Here is a 22,012-nt window from a genome sequence, read left to right on the forward strand (position 1 = left end):
TTTGAATGATAAATAAATGAGGTTTCCAAAATGCAGGGCGCTTACCATCAGTGGGCACAGTCAGTGGGACAGAGACAAGACAGCCCAACACTTCGTCAACGTGATCAGAGATAGATGGAGATCCAACACCATCTGAACTGACAGGGACAAGGCCACTGCATGAGGATTCACTGAACAGGAGGGAACAAAGAAACAGGTCATTGGCAAGAGACCAGATACAAGCAATCATATCAATGCAAAGTTAAATATGATGCCTTAGTTAATACTGTGCTGCTGACGTTCACACCCTCCAACAGTGCCCACTCCCTCAGCACTGACCCTGACAGTGCGGTACTCCATCAGCACTGACCCTCCGACAGTGCGGCGCTCCCTCAGCACTGACCCTCCGACAGGGCCCACTCCCTTCGCACTGACCCCCTGACAGTGCCCGCTCACTCAGCACTGACCCTCCGACAGTGCGGCACTCCCTCAGCACTGACCCTGCGACAGTGCGGCACTCCCTCAGCACTGAACCTCCGACAGTGCCCACTCCCTAAGCACTGACCCTCCGACAGTGCCCACTCCCTCAGCACTAACCCTCCGACAGTGCCCACTCCCTCAGCACTGACCCTCTGACATTGCCCTTTCCCTCAGCACTGACCCTCTGACAGTTCACACTCCCTCAGCACCGATCCTCCGACAGTGCGGCACTCCCTCAGCACTGTCCCTCCGACAGTGCCCGCTCCCTCAGCACTGACCCTCCGACAGTGCGACACTCCCTCAGCACTGACCCTCCGACAGTGCGACACTCCCTCAGCACTGACCCTCCGACAGTGCGGCACTCCCTCAGCACTGACCCTCCGACAGTGCAACACCCCCTCAGCACTGACCCTCCGACAGTGTAACACTCTCTCAGCACTGATCCTCCAACAATGCCCACTCCCTCATCGCTGACCCTCCACCAGTGTCCACTCCCTCAGCACTTACCCTCCGACAGTGCCCACTCCCTCAGCACCGACCCTCTGACAGTGCGGCACTCTCTCAGCACTGACCCTCCGACAGTGCCTGCTCCCTCAGCACTGATCCTCTGACAGTGCCCATTCCCTCAGCACTGACCCTCCGACAATGCAGCGCTCCCTCAGCACTGACCCTCCGACAGTGTGGCACTCCCTCAGCACTGACCCTCTGACAGTGCAGCACTCTCTCAGCACTGATCCTCCAACATTGCCCACTCCCTCAGCACTTACCCGCCGACAGTGCCCGCTCCCTCAGCACTGACCCTCCCACAGTGCGGCATTCCCTCAGCACTGACCCTCCGACAGTGCCCACTCCCTCAGCACTGACCCTCCGACTGTGTCCACTCCCTCAGCACTGACCCTCCACCGGTGTCCACTCCCTCAGCACTGACCCTCCGACAGTGCCCACTCCCTCAGCACTGACCCTCTGCCAGTGCGGCACTCCCTCAGCACTGACCCTCCGACAGTGCCCACTCTCTCAGCACTGACCCTCTGACAGTGCCCGCTCCCTCAGCACTGATCCTCTGACAGTGCCCGCCCCCTCAGCACTGACCCTCCGACAGTGCCCACTCCCTCAGCACTGACCCTCTGCCAGTGCGGCACTCCCTCAGCACTGACCCTCTGACAGTGCCCGCTCCCTCAGCACTGATCCTCTGACAGTGCCCGCCCCCTCAGCACTGACCCTCCGACAGTGCCCACTCCCTCAGCACTGACCCTCTGACAGTGCCCACTCCCTCAGCACTGACCCTCCGACAGTGTGGCGCTCCCTCAGCACTGATCCTCCGACAGTGCAGCACTACCTCAGCATTCAGGGTATCACTCAGCATCTTACCTGCGCTGCAGCAGGTGATTTGCTCTTTCCTCGAGATGAATGGTCTCCAGGTCCAAGGGCTCCAGCTGGAAAACAAAATACCGTTTAGAGACTTCAACCGAAGCCAACTGGTATATACTAATGTCCACTGACCTCACTCACAGCCAGGATAAGTCTTCCCACTCCCAGCGAGAAGTGACAGATAAGTGTTCATGCACCAGTGGATATCCCCTGTCTGCCTAACCTGGCGGTAGTGATCAGGAGCAGGAAGCTTGCTTGAATTCTCCTCTTGCTAACATATGGGTATCTGAGGTGTGCGATACAGCCTATGTCATTCAGTACAGAGACACACTGCTGGTGTGCAGGACTGTGTCCCACATACAGCAGGTTTCTGTCGACAGTGCAGACGGACACACCACGAGGATGATACGACCTTCCACAGCTGGGAAACTCCTGACAACACAGCGCAGACCAACAAGAATACTCACTCCTGATGAGAGTCCAGTCTTCCTTAAAGACAGACTGGGGATGTTGGGCAGAGATATGTTCGCAGTTAAGTGTCCCCCTTGCCGAGCAGAGTAACAGGTAGATTCTCCTCCCTCAGTGGCCAATGAACGAGTATCTGTGGGCAAGAGCAGAAGCAGCAAAGATAATCTTTCTCCTTAAACTCACCAGGGTCCAGCACGGAAACCACCATCACCCACCGAATCAGGAAGGTTCCAGTAATCAGCTATTCTGACAACTGCCTCCTCTTAACATTACTAAGCATATCATCCAGTGGGTTATGTTCGTTAACAGACTGTAATCTAATCGAGGGGTTCGAGGTGGTTTATATACACAATAACAGATACCCGGGAGGGAGTTACAGGCTGGAATGTAATCGAGGGGTTCGGGGTGGTTTATATACAGAATAACAGATACCCGGGAGGGAGTTACAGACTGGAATCGAATCGAGAGGTTCAGGGGGGTTTATATACAGAATAACAGATACTTGGGAGGGAGTTACAGACTGGAATCAAATCAAGGGGTTCAGGGTGATTTATATACAGAATAACAGATACCCCGGGAGGGAGTTACAGACTCGAATCTAATCGAGGGGTTCGGGGTGGTTTATATACAGAATAACAGATACACGGGAGGGGGTTACAGACTGGGATCTAATCGAGGGGTTCGGGGTGGTTTATATACAGAATAACAGATACTTGGGAGGGGGTTACAGATTGGGATCTAATCGAGGGGTTGGGGATGGTTTATATACAGAATAACAGATACCCCGGGAGTGAGTTACAGACTGGAATCTAATCGAGGGGTTCAGGGTGGTTTATATACAGAATAACAGATACTTGGGAGGGAGTTACAGACTGGAATCTAATCGAGGGGTTGGGGATGGTTTATATACAGAATAACAGATACCCCGGGAGTGAGTTACAGACTGGAATCTAATCGAGGGGTTCAGGGTGGTTTATATACAGAATAACAGATACTTGGGAGGGAATTACAGACTGGAATCTAACCGAGGGGTTCAGGGTGGTTTATATACAGAATAACAGATACCCCGGGAGTGAGTTACAGACTGGAATCTAATCGAAGAGTTCAGGGTGGTTTATATACAGAATAACAGATACCCCGGGAGTGAGTTACAGACTGGAATCAAATCGAATGGTTCAGGGTGGTTTATATACAGAATAACAGATACTTGGGAGGGAGTTACAGACCAGAATTGAATTGATTGATGGTTGTCTAATTTGCGCCTTGCTGAAGTAACTGTTGGTAAACGTTGCTCTGTTACCTGGGTGCTGTGGGTGTGTCTCCTCTGTTGGTGTTGAGCTATTCGGGGGTGAACTCTTCAGCCACCAGAACTCACTGCCCTCTGTGCCCATTCCAGTGGCAGCATGTTCCCGTTCCTGTCTGCTCAGTGGTTTGCCATGTCGGAATCGCTGGATGTACCTGGGTGGAGATGGGCAGGCGAGGTTTCAGCTGCTATTCTTCACAAGGGTGAGGGTGAGTCTGAGCAAAAGATTCAGTTTAACTCACCCAAAACTAATCAGACACCATACTGTGTAAATAATCCAAAGGAACAGCACAATTCCATTTGGCCTGTTGGTTTGCTTACAACAAAACAGGAAGAAGCCATTTATGCTAGCAAAGGGGAGGCCACTCAGCCCTGTAATACTGCTAGATTCATTGAGATCCTAGAAACTTCTGATATCTCCCCTCTCTCTCTAACCCCGGAATCACTGGACAGGGATCAGGAGCAGGAACCCTGGCTGATTGCCTCCCTCTCTCTCTCATCCAGCGATCACAGGTCAGTGGGGTGGCACGGTTACTCACTGGTTAGCAATGCTGCCTCACAGTGCCAGGGACCCAGGTTCGATTCCCACCTTGGGTGACTGTCTGTGTGGAGCTTGCACATTCTCCCCATGTCTGCGTGGGTTTACTCTGGGTGCTCTGGTTTCCTCCCACAGTCTAAAGATGTGTCGGTTAGGTGAATTGGCCATGATAAATTGCCCATAGTGTTCAGAGATGTGTAGATAAGGTCCACTGGACAGGGGTAAATATCGGTAGGGGAACGAGTCAGGGTGGGCTACTCTTCGGAGGATCGGAGTGGACTTGATGGGCCTGTTTCCACACTGTAGGGACTGTATGATTCTATCAGGAGGAGATAGCTCCACCTTGCTGTCTCTGACCTAGGACTTGTCACGTTATTCCAGCGAAGGTCCGCTGGCTTGCTGAGATATCAGCGGTGCTGTCACTTACTTTGCGATGATTGAGCTCTCCGCAGGGTCAACGTGTGGACTTCCTGACCAACCCGAGTCAGTACGGAACATCTCCCGTGATGCCAACGATTCTCCAGCCTCTCCCTCGGCTGTCATGAGGGAGCTGCTCTCGGTGGATGGCCAGGACTCCCCCAAGGGGCTGGCCGGCCCAGTGTCGGGCACCTCGCCCTGAGCAGCAGGCTGGTCAGTTGGTCTGGGGGCAGCGAGTGACGCCAGAGGAAGTACCGATACAAACGATGGTGCAGGCAGCTGGCACTGGCCTGGCTTCATCACCTGGAAGGTGAGATAACTGAGTCATTAGAACTGGCACTTGCCCCGTTTACTCATCCGCTCCAGCATGGCATCAGGAGATTCCTCACAGAGTCAGGTGTCTATCCTTACACACGAGGCTGGCAAACTGGGTTGTGCTTGGTTCAAAGTTAACACCAGCGTTAAGCACGAAAGGTGAGCCCGAGATTTTACAACCCGATTAATCGGTCCATGCTCCTCACAATGCGCACCCTTGTCTCACCTTTCTGCCCTGCTGCGGGAGTGTCCGATGAGGAGACGATGGGTGGTAGTGACTGCGAGAGAGCTGAGATTGTCCAAAAGGGCTTCCCAGACTAAACACAGAGCTGTCGGACACAGAAAGATATAAAACCAAAACAGTGATTTCACTGACAGACAATAAAACTTTCATCAACACCCAAAGCAGACGACACACACCAGTCATGAAACTTAGGGAGTGACACCCCCTCGCACTGCTCCTGAAACTGAAGGAGTGACACCCCCCCTCACACTGCTCCTGAAACTGAGGGAGTGACACCCCCCCTCACACTGCTCCTGAAACTGAGGGAGTGACACCCCCCCTCACACTGCTCCTGAAACTGAGGGAGAGACACCCCCCCTCACACTGCTCCTGAAACTGAGGGAGAGACACCCCCCCTCACACTGCTCCTGAAACTGAGGGAGTGACACCCACCTCACACTGCTCCTGAAACTGAGGGAGAGACACCCTCCCTCACACTGCTCCTGAAACTGAGGGAGAGACACCCCACCTCACACTGCTCCTGAAACTGAGGGAGAGACACCCCACCTCACACTGCTCCTGAAACTGAGGGAGTGACACCCCCCCTCACACTGCTCCTGAAACTGAGGGAGAGACACCGCCCCTCACACTGCTCCTGAAACTGAGGGAGTGACACCCACCTCACACTGCTCCTGAAACTGAGGGAGAGACACCCTCCCTCACACTGCTCCTGAAACTGAGGGAGAGACACCCCACCTCACACTGCTCCTGAAACTGAGGGAGAGACACCCCCCCTCACACTGCTCCTGAAACTGAGGGAGTGACACCCCCCCTCACACTGCTCCTGAAACTGAGGGAGTGACACCCCCCCTCACACTGCTCCTGAAACTGAGGGAGTGACACCCACCTCACACTGCTCCTGAAACTGAGGGAGTGACACCCACCACACACTGCTCCTGAAACTGAGGGAGAGACACCCCCCCTCACACTGCCCCTGAAACTGAGGGAGTGACACCCCCCCTCACACTGCTCCTGAAACTGAGGGAGAGACACCCCCCCTCACACTGCTCCTGAAACTGAGGGAGGGACACCCACCTCACACTGCCCCTGAAACTGAGGGAGTGACACCCCCCCTCACACTGCCCCTGAAACTGAGGGAGTGACACCCACCTCACACTGCTCCTGAAACTGAGGGAGAGACACCCCCCCTCACACTGCCCCTGAAACTGAGGAAGTGACACCCACCCTCACACTGCTCCTGAAACTGAGGGAGAGACACCCCCCCCTCACACTGCTCCTGAAACTGAGGGAGGGACACCCACCTCACACTGCTCCTGAAACTGCGGGAGGGACACCCACCTCACACTGCTCCAGAAACCGAGGGAGAGACACCCCCCTCACACTGCTCCTGAAACTGAGGGAGAGACACCCCCCCTCACACTGCTCCTGAAACTGAGGGAGAGACACCCCCCCTCACACTGCTCCTGAAACTGAGGGAGAGACACCCCCCCTCACACTGCTCCTGAAACTGAGGGAGTGACACCCCCCCTCACACTGCTCCTGAAACTGAGGGAGGGACACCCACCTCACACTGCTCCTGAAACTGAGGGAGTGACAGCCACCTCACACTGCTCCTGAAACTGAGGGAGGGACACCCCCTCACACTGCCCCTGAAACTGAGGGAGGGTCACCCCCCCTCACACTGCTCCTGAAACTGAGGGAGGGACACCCACCTCACACTGCTCCTGTAACTGCGGGAGGGACACCCACCTCACACTGCTCCTGAAACTGAGGGAGGGACACCCCCTCACACTGCCCCTGAAACTGAGGGAGAGACACCCCCCCTCACACTGCTCCTGAAACTGAGGGAGAGACACCCCCCCTCACACTGCCCCTGAAACTGAGGAAGTGACACCCACCCTCACACTGCTCCTGAAACTGAGGGAGAGACACCCCCCCCTCCCACTGCTCCTGAAACTGAGGGAGGGACACCCACCTCACACTGCTCCTGAAACTGAGGGAGGGACACCCACCTCACACTGCTCCAGAAACCGAGGGAGAGACACCCCCCCTCACACTGCTCCTGAAACTGAGGGAGAGACACCCCCCCTCACACTGCTCCTGAAACTGAGGGAGTGACACCCACCTCACACTGCTCCTGAAACTGAGGGAGAGACACCCTCCCTCACACTGCTCCTGAAACTGAGGGAGAGACACCCCACCTCACACTGCTCCTGAAACTGAGGGAGAGACACCCCACCTCACACTGCTCCTGAAACTGAGGGAGTGACACCCCCCCTCACACTGCTCCTGAAACTGAGGGAGAGACACCGCCCCTCACACTGCTCCTGAAACTGAGGGAGTGACACCCACCTCACACTGCTCCTGAAACTGAGGGAGAGACACCCTCCCTCACACTGCTCCTGAAACTGAGGGAGAGACACCCCACCTCACACTGCTCCTGAAACTGAGGGAGAGACACCCCACCTCACACTGCTCCTGAAACTGAGGGAGTGACACCCCCCCTCACACTGCTCCTGAAACTGAGGGAGTGACACCCCCCCTCACACTGCTCCTGAAACTGAGGGAGTGACACCCACCTCACACTGCTCCTGAAACTGAGGGAGTGACACCCACCTCACACTGCTCCTGAAACTGAGGGAGAGACACCCTCCCTCACACTGCTCCTGAAACTGAGGGAGAGACACCCCCCCTCACACTGCTCCTGAAACTGAGGGAGTGACACCCCCCCTCACACTGCTCCTGAAACTGAGGGAGTGACACTCCCCCTCACACTGCTCCTGAAACTGAGGGAGTGACACCCACCTCACACTGCTCCTGAAACTGAGGGAGTGACACCCACCACACACTGCTCCTGAAACTGAGGGAGAGACACCCCCCCTCACACTGCCCCTGAAACTGAGGGAGTGACACCCCCCGTCACACTGCTCCTGAAACTGAGGGAGAGACACCCCCCCTCACACTGCTCCTGAAACTGAGGGAGGGACACCCACCTCACACTGCCCCTGAAACTGAGGGAGTGACACCCCCCCTCACACTGCCCCTGAAACTGAGGGAGTGACACCCACCTCACACTGCTCCTGAAACTGAGGGAGAGACACCCCCCCTCACACTGCCCCTGAAACTGAGGAAGTGACACCCACCCTCACACTGCTCCTGAAACTGAGGGAGAGACACCCCCCCCTCACACTGCTCCTGAAACTGAGGGAGGGACACCCACCTCACACTGCTCCTGAAACTGCGGGAGGGACACCCACCTCACACTGCTCCAGAAACCGAGGGAGAGACACCCCCCTCACACTGCTCCTGAAACTGAGGGAGAGACACCCCCCCTCACACTGCTCCTGAAACTGAGGGAGAGACACCCCCCCTCACACTGCTCCTGAAACTGAGGGAGAGACACCCCCCCTCACACTGCTCCTGAAACTGAGGGAGTGACACCCCCCCTCACACTGCTCCTGAAACTGAGGGAGGGACACCCACCTCACACTGCTCCTGAAACTGAGGGAGTGACAGCCACCTCACACTGCTCCTGAAACTGAGGGAGGGACACCCCCTCACACTGCCCCTGAAACTGAGGGAGGGTCACCCCCCCTCACACTGCTCCTGAAACTGAGGGAGGGACACCCACCTCACACTGCTCCTGTAACTGCGGGAGGGACACCCACCTCACACTGCTCCTGAAACTGAGGGAGGGACACCCCCTCACACTGCCCCTGAAACTGAGGGAGAGACACCCCCCCTCACACTGCTCCTGAAACTGAGGGAGAGACACCCCCCCTCACACTGCCCCTGAAAGTGAGGAAGTGACACCCACCCTCACACTGCTCCTGAAACTGAGGGAGAGACACCCCCCCCCTCCCACTGCTCCTGAAACTGAGGGAGGGACACCCACCTCACACTGCTCCTGAAACTGAGGGAGGGACACCCACCTCACACTGCTCCAGAAACCGAGGGAGAGACACCCCCCCTCACACTGCTACTGAAACTGAGGGAGAGACACCCCTCCTCACACTGCCCCTGAAACTGAGGGAGAGACACCCCCCCGCACACTGCCCCTGAAACTGAGGGAGTGACACCCCCCCAACACTGCTCCTGAAACTGAGGGAGGGACACCCACCTCACACTGCTCCTGAAACTGAGGGAGGGACACCCACCTCACACTGCTCCTGAAACTGAGGGAGAGACACCCCCTCACACTGCTCATGAAACTGAGGGAGAGACACCTCCCTAACACTGCCCCTGAAACTGAGGGAGTGACACCCACCTCACACTGCTCCTGAAACTGAGGGAGTGACACCCACCTCACACTGCTCCTGAAACTGAGGGAGTGACACCCACCTCACACTGCTCCTGAAACTGAGGGAGTGACACCCCCTCACACTGCCCCTGAAACTGAGAGAGTGACACCCACCTCACACTGCCCCTGAAACTGAGGGAGACACCCCCCCGCACACTGCCCCTGAAACTGAGGGAGTGACACACACCTCACACTGCTCCTGAAACTGAGGGAGAGACACCCCCTCACACTGCCCCTGAAACTGAGGGAGAGACACCCCCTCACACTGCTCCTGAAACTGAGGGAGTGACACCCCCCTCACACTGCTCCTGAAACTGAGGGAGTGACACCCCCCTCACACTGCTCCTGAAACTGAGGGAGAGACACACCCCCTCACACTGCTCCTGAAACTGAGGGAGAGACACCCACCTCACACTGCTCCTGAAACTGAGGGAGTGACACCCCCCCTCACACTGCTCCTGAAACTGAGGGAGTGACACCCCCCCTCACACTGCTCCTGAAACTGAGGGAGAGACACCCACCTCACACTGCTCCTGAAACTGAGGGAGAGACACCCCCCCTCACACTGCCCCTGAAACTGAGGGAGTGACACCCACCTCGCACTGCTCCTGAAACTGAGGGAGTGACACCCCCTCACACTGCTCCTGAAACTGAGGGAGTGACACCCCCCCTCACAGTGCCCCTGAAACTGAGGGAGAGCCACCCCCCCTCACACTGCTCCTAAAACTGAGGGAGGGACACCCACCTCACACTGCTCCTGAAACTGAGGGAGTGACACCCACCTCACACTGCTCCTGAAACTGAGGGAGTGACACCCACCTCACACTGCTCCTGAAACTGAGGGAGGGACACCCCCTCACACTGCCCCTGAAACTGAGGGAGGGTCACCCACCTCACACTGCTCCTGAAACTGAGGGAGAGACACCCCCCCTCACACTGCCCCTGGAACTGAGGGAGTGACACCCACCCTCACACTGCTCCTGAAACTGAGGGAGAGACACCCCCCCTCACACTGCTCCTGAAACTGAGGGAGTGACACCCACCTCACACTGCTCCTGAAACTGAGGGAGAGACACCCTCCCTCACACTGCTCCTGAAACTGAGGGAGAGACACTCCCCCTCACACTGCTCCTGAAACTGAGGGAGAGACACCCCCCCTCACACTGCTCCTGAAACTGAGGGAGTGACACCCCCCCCCTCACACTGCTCCTGAAACTGAAGGAGTGACACCCCCCCTCACACTGCTCCTGAAACTGAGGGAGTGACACCCCCCTCACACTGCCCCTGAAACTGAGGGAGTGACACCCCCCCTCACACTGCTCCTGAAACTGAGGGAGGGACACCCACCTCACACTGCTCCTGAAACTGAGGGAGTGACAGCCACCTCACACTGCTCCTGAAACTGAGGGAGGGACACCTCCTCACACTGCCCCTGAAACTGAGGGAGGGTCACCCCCCCTCACACTGCTCCTGAAACTGAGGGAGGGACACCCACCTCACACTGCTCCTGTAACTGCGGGAGGGACACCCACCTCACACTGCTCCTGAAACTGAGGGAGGGACACCCCCTCACACTGCCCCTGAAACTGAGGGAGAGACACCCCACCTCACACTGCTCCTGAAACTGAGGGAGAGACACCCCCCCTCACACTGCCCCTGAAACTGAGGAAGTGACACCCACCCTCACACTGCTCCTGAAACTGAGGGAGAGACACCCCCCCCTCCCACTGCTCCTGAAACTGAGGGAGGGACACCCACCTCACACTGCTCCTGAAACTGAGGGAGGGACACCCACCTCACACTGCTCCAGAAACCGAGGGAGAGACACCCCCCCTCACACTGCTACTGAAACTGAGGGAGAGACACCCCTCCTCACACTGCCCCTGAAACTGAGGGAGAGACACCCCCCCGCACACTGCCCCTGAAACTGAGGAAGTGACACCCCCCCAACACTGCTCCTGAAACTGAGGGAGGGACACCCACCTCACACTGCTCCTGAAACTGAGGGAGGGACACCCACCTCACACTGCTCCTGAAACTGAGGGAGAGACACCCCCTCACAATGCTCATGAAACTGAGGGAGAGACACCTCCCTCACACTGCCCCTGAAACTGAGGGAGTGACACCCACCTCACACTGCTCCTGAAACTGAGGGAGTGACACCCACCTCACACTGCTCCTGAAACTGAGGGAGTGACACCCACCTCACACTGCTCCTGAAACTGAGGGAGTGACACCCCCTCACACTGTCCCTGAAACTGAGAGAGTGACACCCACCTCACACTGCCCCTGAAACTGAGGGAGACACCCCCCCTCACACTGCCCCTGAAACTGAGGGAGTGACACACACCTCACACTGCTCCTGAAACTGAGGGAGAGACACCCCCTCACACTGCCCCTGAAACTGAGGGAGAGACACCCCCTCACACTGCTCCTGAAACTGAGGGAGTGACACCCCCCTCACACTGCTCCTGAAACTGAGGGAGAGACACACCCCCTCACACTGCTCCTGAAACTGAGGGAGAGACACCCACCTCACACTGCTCCTGAAACTGAGGGAGTGACACCCCCCCTCACACTGCTCCTGAAACTGAGGGAGTGACACCCCCCCTCACACTGCTCCTGAAACTGAGGGAGTGACACCCCCCCTCACACTGCTCCTGAAACTGAGGGAGAGACACCCACCTCACACTGCTCCTGAAACTGAGGGAGAGACACCCCCCCTCACACTGCTCCTGAAACAGAGGGAGAGACACCCCCCCTCACACTGCTCCTGAAACAGAGGGAGAGACACCCCCCCTCACACTGCCCCTGAAACTGAGGGAGTGACACCCACCTCGCACTGCTCCTGAAACTGAGGGAGTGACACCCCCTCACACTGCTCCTGAAACTGAGGGAGTGACACCCCCCCTCACAGTGCCCCTGAAACTGAGGGAGAGCCACCCCCCCTCACACTGCTCCTAAAACTGAGGGAGGGACACCTACCTCACACTGCTCCTGAAACTGAGGGAGTGACACCCACCTCACACTGCTCCTGAAACTGAGGGAGTGACACCCACCTCACACTGCTCCTGAAACTGAGGGAGGGACACCCCCTCACACTGCCCCTGAAACTGAGGGAGGGTCACCCACCTCACACTGCTCCTGAAACTGAGGGAGAGACACCCCCCCTCACACTGCCCCTGGAACTGAGGGAGTGACACCCACCCTCACACTGCTCCTGAAACTTAGGGAGAGACACCCCCCCTCACACTGCTCCTGAAACTGAGGGAGTGACACCCACCTCACACTGCTCCTGAAACTGAGGGAGAGACACCCTCCCTCACACTGCTCCTGAAACTGAGGGAGAGACACCCCCCCTCACACTGCTCCTGAAACTGAGGGAGAGACACCCCCCCTCACACTGCTCCTGAAACTGAGGGAGTGACACCCCCCCCCTCACACTGCTCCTGAAACTGAAGGAGTGACACCCCCCCTCACACTGCTCCTGAAACTGAGGGAGTGACACCCCCCTCACACTGCCCCTGAAACTGAGGGAGTGACACCCGCCACACACTGCTCCTGAAACTGAGGGAGAGACACCCCCCCTCACACTGCTCCTGAAACTGAGGGAGTGACACCCCCCCTCACACTGCTCCTGAAACTGAGGGAGTGACACCCCCCCTCACACTGCCCCTGAAACTGAGGGAGAGAGACACCTCCCCTCACACTGCTCCTGAAACTGAGGGAGTGACACCCCCCCTCACACTGCTCCTGAAACTGAGGGAATGACACCCCCCCTCACACTGCCCCTGAAACTGAGGGAGTGACACCCCCCTCACACTGCTCCTGAAACTGAGGGAGGGACACCCCCTCACACTGCCCCTGAAACTGAGGGAGTGACACCCACCTCACAATGCTCCTGAAACTGAGGGAGGGACACCCCACCTCACACTGCCCCTGAAACTGAGGGAGGGTCACCCACCTCACACTGCTCCTGAAACTGAGGGAGAGACACCCCCCCTCACACTGCCCCTGAAACTGAGGGAGTGACAACCACCCTCACACTGCTCCTGAAACTGAGGGAGTAACACCCCCCCTCACACTGCTCCTGAAACTGAGGGAGAGACACCCCCCCTCACACTGCTCCTGAAACTGAGGGAGAGACACCCACCTCACACTGCTCCTGAAACTGAGGGAGAGACACCCACCTCACACTGCCCCTGAAACTGAGGGAGTGACACCCACCCTCACACTGCTCCTGAAACTGAGGGAGTGACACCCCCCCTCACACTGCCCCTGAAACTGAGGGAGGGTCACCCACCTCACACTGCTCCTGAAACTGAGGGAGAGACACCCCCCCTCACACTGCCCCTGGAACTGAGGGAGTGACGCCCACCTCACACTGCTCCTGAAACTGACGGAGGGACACCCACCTCACACTGCTCCAGAAACCGAGGGAGAGACACCCCCCCTCACACTGCTACTGAAACTGAGGGAGAGGCACCCCTCCTCACACTGCCCCTGAAACTGAGAGACACCCCCCCGCACACTGCCCCTGAAACTGAGGGAGTGACACCCCCCCAACACTGCTCCTGAAACTGAGGGAGGGACACCCACCTCACACTGCTCCTGAAACTGAGGGAGGGACACCCACCTCACACTGCTCCTGAAACTGAGGGAGAGACACCCCCTCACACTGCTCATGAAACTGAGGGAGAGACACCTCCCTCACACTGCCCCTGAAACTGAGGGAGTGACACCCACCTCACACTGCTCCTGAAACTGAGGGAGTGACACCCCCCCTCACACTGCTCCTGAACCTGAGGGAATGACACCCCCCATCACACTGCCCCTGAAACTGAGGGAGTGACACCCCCCTCACACTGCTCCTGAAACCGAGGGAGGGACACCCACCTCACACTGCTCCTGAAACTGAGGGAGTGACACCCACCTCACACTGCTCCTGAAACTGAGAGAGTGACACCCACCTCACACTGCCCCTGAAACTGAGGGAGACACCCTCCCTCACACTGCCCCTGAAATTGAGGGAGTGACACACACCTCACACTGCTCCTGAAACTGAGGGAGAGACACCCCCTCACACTGCCCCTGAAACTGAGGGAGAGACACCCCCTCACACTGCTCCTGAAACTGAGGGAGAGACACCCCCCTCACACTGCTCCTGAAACTGAGGGAGAGACACACCCCTCACACTGCTCCTGAAACTGAGGGAGAGACACCCACCTCACACTGCTCCTGAAACTGAGGGAGAGACACCCACCTCACACTGCTCCTGAAACTGAGGGAGTGACATCCCCCTCACACTGCTCCTGAAACTGAGGGAGAGACACCCACCTCACACTGCTCCTGAAACTGAGGGAGAGACACCCCCCCTCACACTGCCCCTGAAACTGAGGGAGTGACACCCACCTCGCACTGCTCCTGAAACTGAGGGAGAGACACCCCCCCTCACACTGCCCCTGAAACTGAGGGAGAGACACCCCCCCGCACACTGCCCCTGAAACTGAGGGAGTGACAACCCCCCAACACTGCTCCTGAAACTGAGGGAGGGACACCCACCTCACACTGCTCCTGAAACTGAGGGAGGGACACCCACCTCACACTGCTCCTGAAACTGAGGGAGAGACACCCACCTCACACTGCTCCTGAAACTGAGGGAGGGACACCCACCTCACACTGCTCCTGAAACTCAGGGAGTGACACCCCCCGTCACACTGCTCCTGAAACTGAGGGAGAGACACCCCCCTCACACTGCTCATGAAACTGAGGGAGAGACACCCCCCTCACAATGCCCCTGAAACTGAGGGAGTGACACCCACCTCACACTGCTCCTGAAACTGAGGGAGTGACACCCACCTCACACTGCTCCTGAAACTGAGGGAGTGACACCCACCTCACACTGCTCCTGAAACTGAGGGAGTGACACCCCCTCACACTGCCCCTGAAACTGAGAGAGTGACACCCACCTCACACTGCCCCTGAAACTGAGGGAGACACCCCCCCTCACACTGCTCCTGAAACTGAGGGAGTGACACCCACCTCACACTGCTCCTGAAACTGAGGGAGTGACACCCACGACACACTGCTCCTGAAACTGAGGGAGAGACACCCCCCCTCACACTGCTCCTGAAACTGAGGGAGTGACACCCCGCCTCACACTGCTCCTGAAACTGAGGGAGAGACCCCCCCCTCACACTGCTCCTGAAACTGAAGGAGAGACACCCCCCGCACACTGCCCCTGAAACCGAGGGAGGGACACCCCCTCTCACACTGCTCCTGAAACCGAGGGAGGGACACCCACCTCACACTGCTCCTGAAACCGAGGGTGGGACACCCACCTCACACTGCTCCTGAAACTGAGGGAGTGACACCCACCTCACACTGCTCCTGAAACTGAGGGAGGGACACCCCCTCACACTGCCCCTGAAACTGAGGGAGGGTCACCCACCTCACACTGCTCCTGAAACTGAGGGAGAGACACCCCCCCTCACACTGCCCCTGGAACTGAGGGAGTGACACCCACCCTCACACTGCTCCTGAAACTGAGGGAGGGACACCCACCTCACACTGCCCCTGAAACTGAGGGAGAGACACCCCCCCCTCACACTGCTCCTGAAACTGAGGGAGGGACACCCACCTCACACTGCTCCAGAAACCGAGGGAGAGACACCCCCCCTCACACTGCTACTGAAACTGAGGGAGAGACACCCCTCCTCACACTGCCCCTGAAACTGAGGGAGAGACACCCCCCCGCACTCTGCCCCTGAAACTGAGGGAGTGACACCCCCCCAACACTGCTCCTGAAACTGAGGGAGGGACACCCACCTCACACTGCTCCTGAAACTGAGGGAGGGACACCCACCTCACACTGCTCCTGAAACTGAGGGAGAGACACCCCCTCACAATGCTCATGAAACTGAGGGAGAGACACCTCCCTCACACTGCCCCTGAAACTGAGGGAGTGACACCCACCTCACACTGCTCCTGAAACTGAGGGAGTGACACCCACCTCACACTGCTCCTGAAACTGAGGGAGTGACACCCACCTCACACTGCTCCTGAAACTGAGGGAGTGACACCCCCTCACACTGCCCCTGAAACTGAGAGAGTGACACCCACCTCACACTGCCCCTGAAACTGAGGGAGACACCCCCCCTCACACTGCCCCTGAAACTGAGGGAGACACCCCCCCTCACACTGCCCCTGAAACTGACGGAGTGACACACACCTCACACTGCTCCTGAAACTGAGGGAGAGACACCCCCTCACACTGCCCCTGAAACTGAGGGAGAGACACCCCCTCACACTGCTCCTGAAACTGAGGGAGTGACACCCCCCTCACACTGCTCCTGAAACTGAGGGAGTGACACCCACCTCACACTGCTCCTGAAACTGAGGGAGTGACACCCACCTCACACTGCCCCTGAAACTGAGGGAGTGACACCCCCCCTCACACTGCCCCTGAAACTGAGGGAGTGACACCCCCCCTCACACTGCTCCTGAAACTGAGGGAGAGACACACCCCCTCACACTGCTCCTGAAACTGAGGGAGAGACACCCACCTCACACTGCTCCTGAAATTGAGGGAGTGACACCCCCCCTCACACTGCTCCTGAAACTGAGGGAGTGACACCCCCCCTCACACTGCTCCTGAAACTGAGGGAGAGACACCCACCTCACACTGCTCCTGAAACTGAGGGAGAGACACCCCCCTCACACTGCCCCTGAAACTGAGGGAGTGACACCCACCTCGCACTGCTCCTGAAACTGAGGGAGAGACACCCCCTCACACTGCTCCTGAAACTGAGGGAGTGACACCCCCCCTCACAGTGCCCCTGAAACTGAGGGAGAGACACTCCCCCTCACACTGCTCCTAAAACTGAGGGAGGGACACCCACCTCACACTGCTCCTGAAACTGAGGGAGTGACACCCACCTCACACTGCTCCTGAAACTGAGGGAGAGACACCGCCCCTCACACTGCTCCTGAAACAGAGGGAGAGACACCCCCCCGCACACTGCCCCTGAAACTGAGGGAGTGACACCCCCCCAACACTGCTCCTGAAACTGAGGGAGAGACACCACCCCTCACACTGCTCCTGAAACTGAGGGAGAGACACCCCCCCTCACACTGCTCCTGAAACTGAGGGAGTGACACCCACCTCACACTGCTCCTGAAACTGAGGGTGTGACACCCCCCCCCCCACACTGCCCCTGAAACTCAGGGAGAGAGACACCCCCCCTCACACTGCTCCTGAAACTGAGGGAGTGACACCCCCCCTCACACTGCTCCTGAAACTGAGGGAGTGACACCCCCCCTCACACTGCCCCTGAAACTGAGGGAGTGACACCCCCCTCACACTGCTCCTGAAACTGAGGGAGAGACACCCCCTCCACACTGCCCCTGAAACCGAGGGAGGGACACCCCCCCTCACACTGCTCCTGAAACTGAGGGAGGGACACCCACCTCACACTGCTCCTGAACCTGAGGGAGAGACACCCCCTCACACTGCTCCTGAAACTGAGGGAGAGACACCCCCTCCACACTGCCCCTGAAACCGAGGGAGGGACACCCCCCCTCACACTGCTCCTGAAACTGAGGGAGGGACACCCACCTCACACTGCTCCTGAAACTGAGGGAGGGAGGGAGGGAGGGACACCCCCCCCCCCCCCCCCCTCACACTGCTCCTGAAACTGAGGGAGGGACACCCCCCTCACACTGCCCCTGAAACTGAGGGAGGGACACCCACCTCACACTGCTCCTGAAACTGAGGGAGGGACACCCACCTCACACTGCTCCTGAAACTGAGGGAGTGACACCCCCCCTCACACTGCTCCTGAAACTGAGGGAGGGACACCCCCCTCACACTGCCCCTGAAACTGAGGGAGGGTCACCCACCTCACACTGCTCCTGAAACTGAGGGAGGGACACCCACCTCACACTGCTCCTGAAACTGAGGGAGTGACACCCCCCCTCACACTGCTCCTGAAACTGAGGGAGAGACACCCCCCCCTCACACTGCTCCTGAAACTGAGGGAGGGACACCCACCTCACACTGCTCCTGAAACTGCGGGAGGGACACCCACCTCACACTGCTCCAGAAACCGAGGGAGAGACACCCCCCTCACACTGCTCCTGAAACTGAGGGAGAGACACCCCCCCTCACATTGCTCCTGAAACTGAGGGAGTGACACCCCACCTCACACTGCTCCTGAAACTGAGGGAGAGACACCCCCCCCCTCACACTGCTCCTGAAACTGAGGGAGTGACACACACCTCACACTGCTCCTGAAACTGAGGGAGTGACACCCCCTCACACTGCACCTGAAACTGAGCGAGAGACACCCCCCTTCACACTGCTCCTGAAACTGAGGGAGTGACACCCACCTCACACTGCTCCTGAAACTGAGGGAGAGACACCCTCCCTCACACTGCTCCTGAAACTGAGGGAGTGACACCCCCCCTCACACTGCTCCTGAAACTGAGGGAGAGACACCCCCCCTCACACTGCTCCTGAAACTGAGGGAGAGACACCCACCTCACACTGCTCCTGAAACTGAGGGAGGGACACCCCCTCACACTGCCCCTGAAACTGAGGGAGTGACACCCACCCTCACACTGCTCCTGAAACTGAGGGAGTGACACCCCCCCTCACACTGCCCCTGAAACTGAGGGAGGGTCACCCACCTCACACTGCTCCTGAAACTGAGGGAGAGACACCCCCCCTCACACTGTCCCTGGAACTGAGGGAGACACCCCCCCTCACACTGCTCCTGAAACTGAGGGAGTGACACACACCTCACACTGCTCCTGAAACTGAGGGAGAGACACCCCCCCTCACACTGCCCCTGGAACTGAGGGAGACACCCCCCCTCACACTGCCCCTGAAACTGAGGGAGTGACACACACCTCACACTGCTCCTGAAACTGAGGGAGAGACACCCCCTCACACTGCCCCTGAAACTGAGGGAGAGACACCCCCTCACACTTCTCCTGAAACTGAGGGAGTGACACCCCCCTCACACTGCTCCTGAAACTGAGGGAGAGACACACCCCCTCACACTGCTCCTGAAACTGAGGGAGAGACACCCACCTCACACTGCTCCTGAAACTGAGGGAGTGACACCCCCCCTCACACTGCTACTGAAACTGAGGGAGTGACACCCCCCCTCACACTGCTCCTGAAACTGAGGGAGAGACACCCACCTCACACTGCTCCTGAAACTGAGGGAGAGACACCCCCCTCACACTGCCCCTGAAACCGAAGGAGGGACACCCCCCCTCACACTGCTCCTGAAACTGAGGGAGAGACACCCACCTCACACTGCTCCTGAAACTGAGGGAGTGACACCCCCCCCCCCCTCGTCTCACTGCTCCTGAACCTGAGGGAGAGACACCCCCCCTCACACTGCTCCTGAAACTGAGGGAGGGACACCCCCCTCACACTGCCCCTGAAACTGAGGGAGGGACACCCACCTCACACTGCCCCTGAAACTGAGGGAGGGACACCCCCCCTCACACTGCTCCTGAAACTGAGGGAGGGACACCCCCCTCACACTGCCCCTGAAACTGAGGGAGGGACACCCCCCCTCACACTGCTCCTGAAACTGAGGGAGGGTCACCCACCTCACACTGCTCCTGAAACTGAGGGAGGGACACCCACCTCACACTGCTCCTGAAACTGAGGGAGTGACACCCCCCCTCACACTGCTCCTGAAACTGAGGGAGAGACACCCCCCCCTCACACTGCTCCTGAAACTGAGGGAGGGACACCCACCTCACACTGCTCCTGAAACTGCAGGAGGGACACCCACCTAAAACTGCTCCAGAAACCGAGGGAGAGACACCCCCCTCACACTGCTCCTGAAACTGAGGGAGAGACACCCCCCCTCACATTGCTCCTGAAACTGAGGGAGTGACACCCCACCTCACACTGCTCCTGAAACTGAGGGAGAGACACCCCCCCCCTCACACTGCTCCTGAAACTGAGGGAGTGACACACACCTCACACTGCTCCTGAAACTGAGGGAGTGACACCCCCTCACACTGCACCTGAAACTGAGCGAGAGACACCCACCTCACACTGCTCCTGAAACTGAGGGAGGGACACCCACCTCACACTGCTCCTGAAACTGAGGGAGTGACACCCACCTCACACTGCTCCTGAAACTGAGGGAGAGACACCCTCCCTCACACTGCCCCTGAAACTGAGGGAGACACCCCCCCTCACACTGCACCTGAAACTGAGCGAGAGACACCCACCTCACACTGCTCCTGAAACTGAGGGAGAGACACCCTCCCTCACACTGCCCCAGAAACTGAGGGAGACACCCCCCCTCACACTGCACCTGAAACTGAGCGAGAGACACCCCCCTCACACTGCTCCTGAAACTGAGGGAGGGACACCCACCTCACACTGCTCCTGAAACTGAGGGAGTGACACCCACCTCACACTGCGCTTGAAACTGAGGGAGTGACACCCCCCCTCACACTGCTACTGAAACTGAGGGAGAGACACCCCCCCTCACACTGCTCCTGAAACTGAGGGAGAGACACCCACCTCACACTGCTCCTGAAACTGAGGGAGGGACACCCCCTCACACTGCCCCTGAAACTGAGGGAGTGACACCCACCCTCACACTGCTCCTGAAACTGAGGGAGTGACACACCCCCTCACACTGCCCCTGAAACTGAGGGAGGGTCACCCACCTCACACTGCTCCTGAACCTGAGGGAGAGACACCCCCTCACACTGCTACTGAAACTGAGGGAGAGACACCCCCTCCACACTGCCCCTGAAACCGAGGGAGGGACACCCCCCCTCACACTGCTCCTGAAACTGAGGGAGGGACACCCACCTCACACTGCTCCTGAAACTGAGGGAGGGAGGGAGGGACACCCCCCCCCCCCCCCCCCCCTCACACTGCTCCTGAAACTGAGGGAGGGACACCCCCCTCACACTGCCCCTGAAACTGAGGGAGGGACACCCACCTCACACTGCTCCTGAAACTGAGGGAGGGACACCCACCTCACACTGCTCCTGAAACTGAGGGAGTGACACCCCCCCTCACACTGCTCCTGAAACTGAGGGAGGGACACCCCCCTCACACTGCCCCTGAAACTGAGGGAGGGTCACCCACCTCACACTGCTCCTGAAACTGAGGGAGGGACACCCACCTCACACTGCTCCTGAAACTGAGGGAGTGACACCCCCCCTCACACTGCTCCTGAAACTGAGGGAGAGACACCCCCCCCTCACACTGCTCCTGAAACTGAGGGAGGGACACCCACCTCACACTGCTCCTGAAACTGCGGGAGGGACACCCACCTCACACTGCTCCAGAAACCGAGGGAGAGACACCCCCCTCACACTGCTCCTGAAACTGAGGGAGAGACACCCCCCCTCACATTGCTCCTGAAACTGAGGGAGTGACACCCCACCTCACACTGCTCCTGAAACTGAGGGAGAGACACCCCCCCCCTCACACTGCTCCTGAAACTGAGGGAGTGACACACACCTCACACTGCTCCTGAAACTGAGGGAGTGACACCCCCTCACACTGCACCTGAAACTGAGCGAGAGACACCCCCCTTCACA

General features: G+C 58.3%; 1 protein-coding gene across 3 annotated transcripts in view; it reads right to left on the bottom strand.

Moving 5' to 3' along the window:
* proser3 (proline and serine rich 3) overlaps positions 1-22,012 on the bottom strand; it is an 81,914-nt gene that overhangs the window by 26,974 nt on the left and 32,928 nt on the right. For 2 of the 3 annotated variants that reach the window (XM_087980757.1, XM_087980756.1), the window contains exons 2-7: positions 5,095-5,197; positions 4,564-4,856; positions 3,596-3,753; positions 2,295-2,428; positions 1,828-1,892; positions 46-170 (exon numbers count right to left, since the gene is read on the bottom strand). In XM_087980757.1, the coding sequence (XP_087836883.1) occupies positions 46-170; positions 1,828-1,892; positions 2,295-2,428; positions 3,596-3,753; positions 4,564-4,856; positions 5,095-5,197 (878 nt within the window). Of the gene's footprint in view, positions 1-45; positions 171-1,827; positions 1,893-2,294; positions 2,429-3,595; positions 3,754-4,563; positions 5,198-22,012 lie in introns of all 3 variants that reach the window. The other variant, XM_087980758.1, reaches the window with a different exon arrangement.

The sequence above is a fragment of the Chiloscyllium plagiosum genome, unplaced genomic scaffold (assembly GCF_037043375.1).
Source record: "Chiloscyllium plagiosum isolate Xiang-an unplaced genomic scaffold, Cpla_swu_hap1 HiC_scaffold_38, whole genome shotgun sequence".
NCBI classification, from domain to species: Eukaryota; Metazoa; Chordata; class Chondrichthyes; order Orectolobiformes; family Hemiscylliidae; genus Chiloscyllium; species Chiloscyllium plagiosum.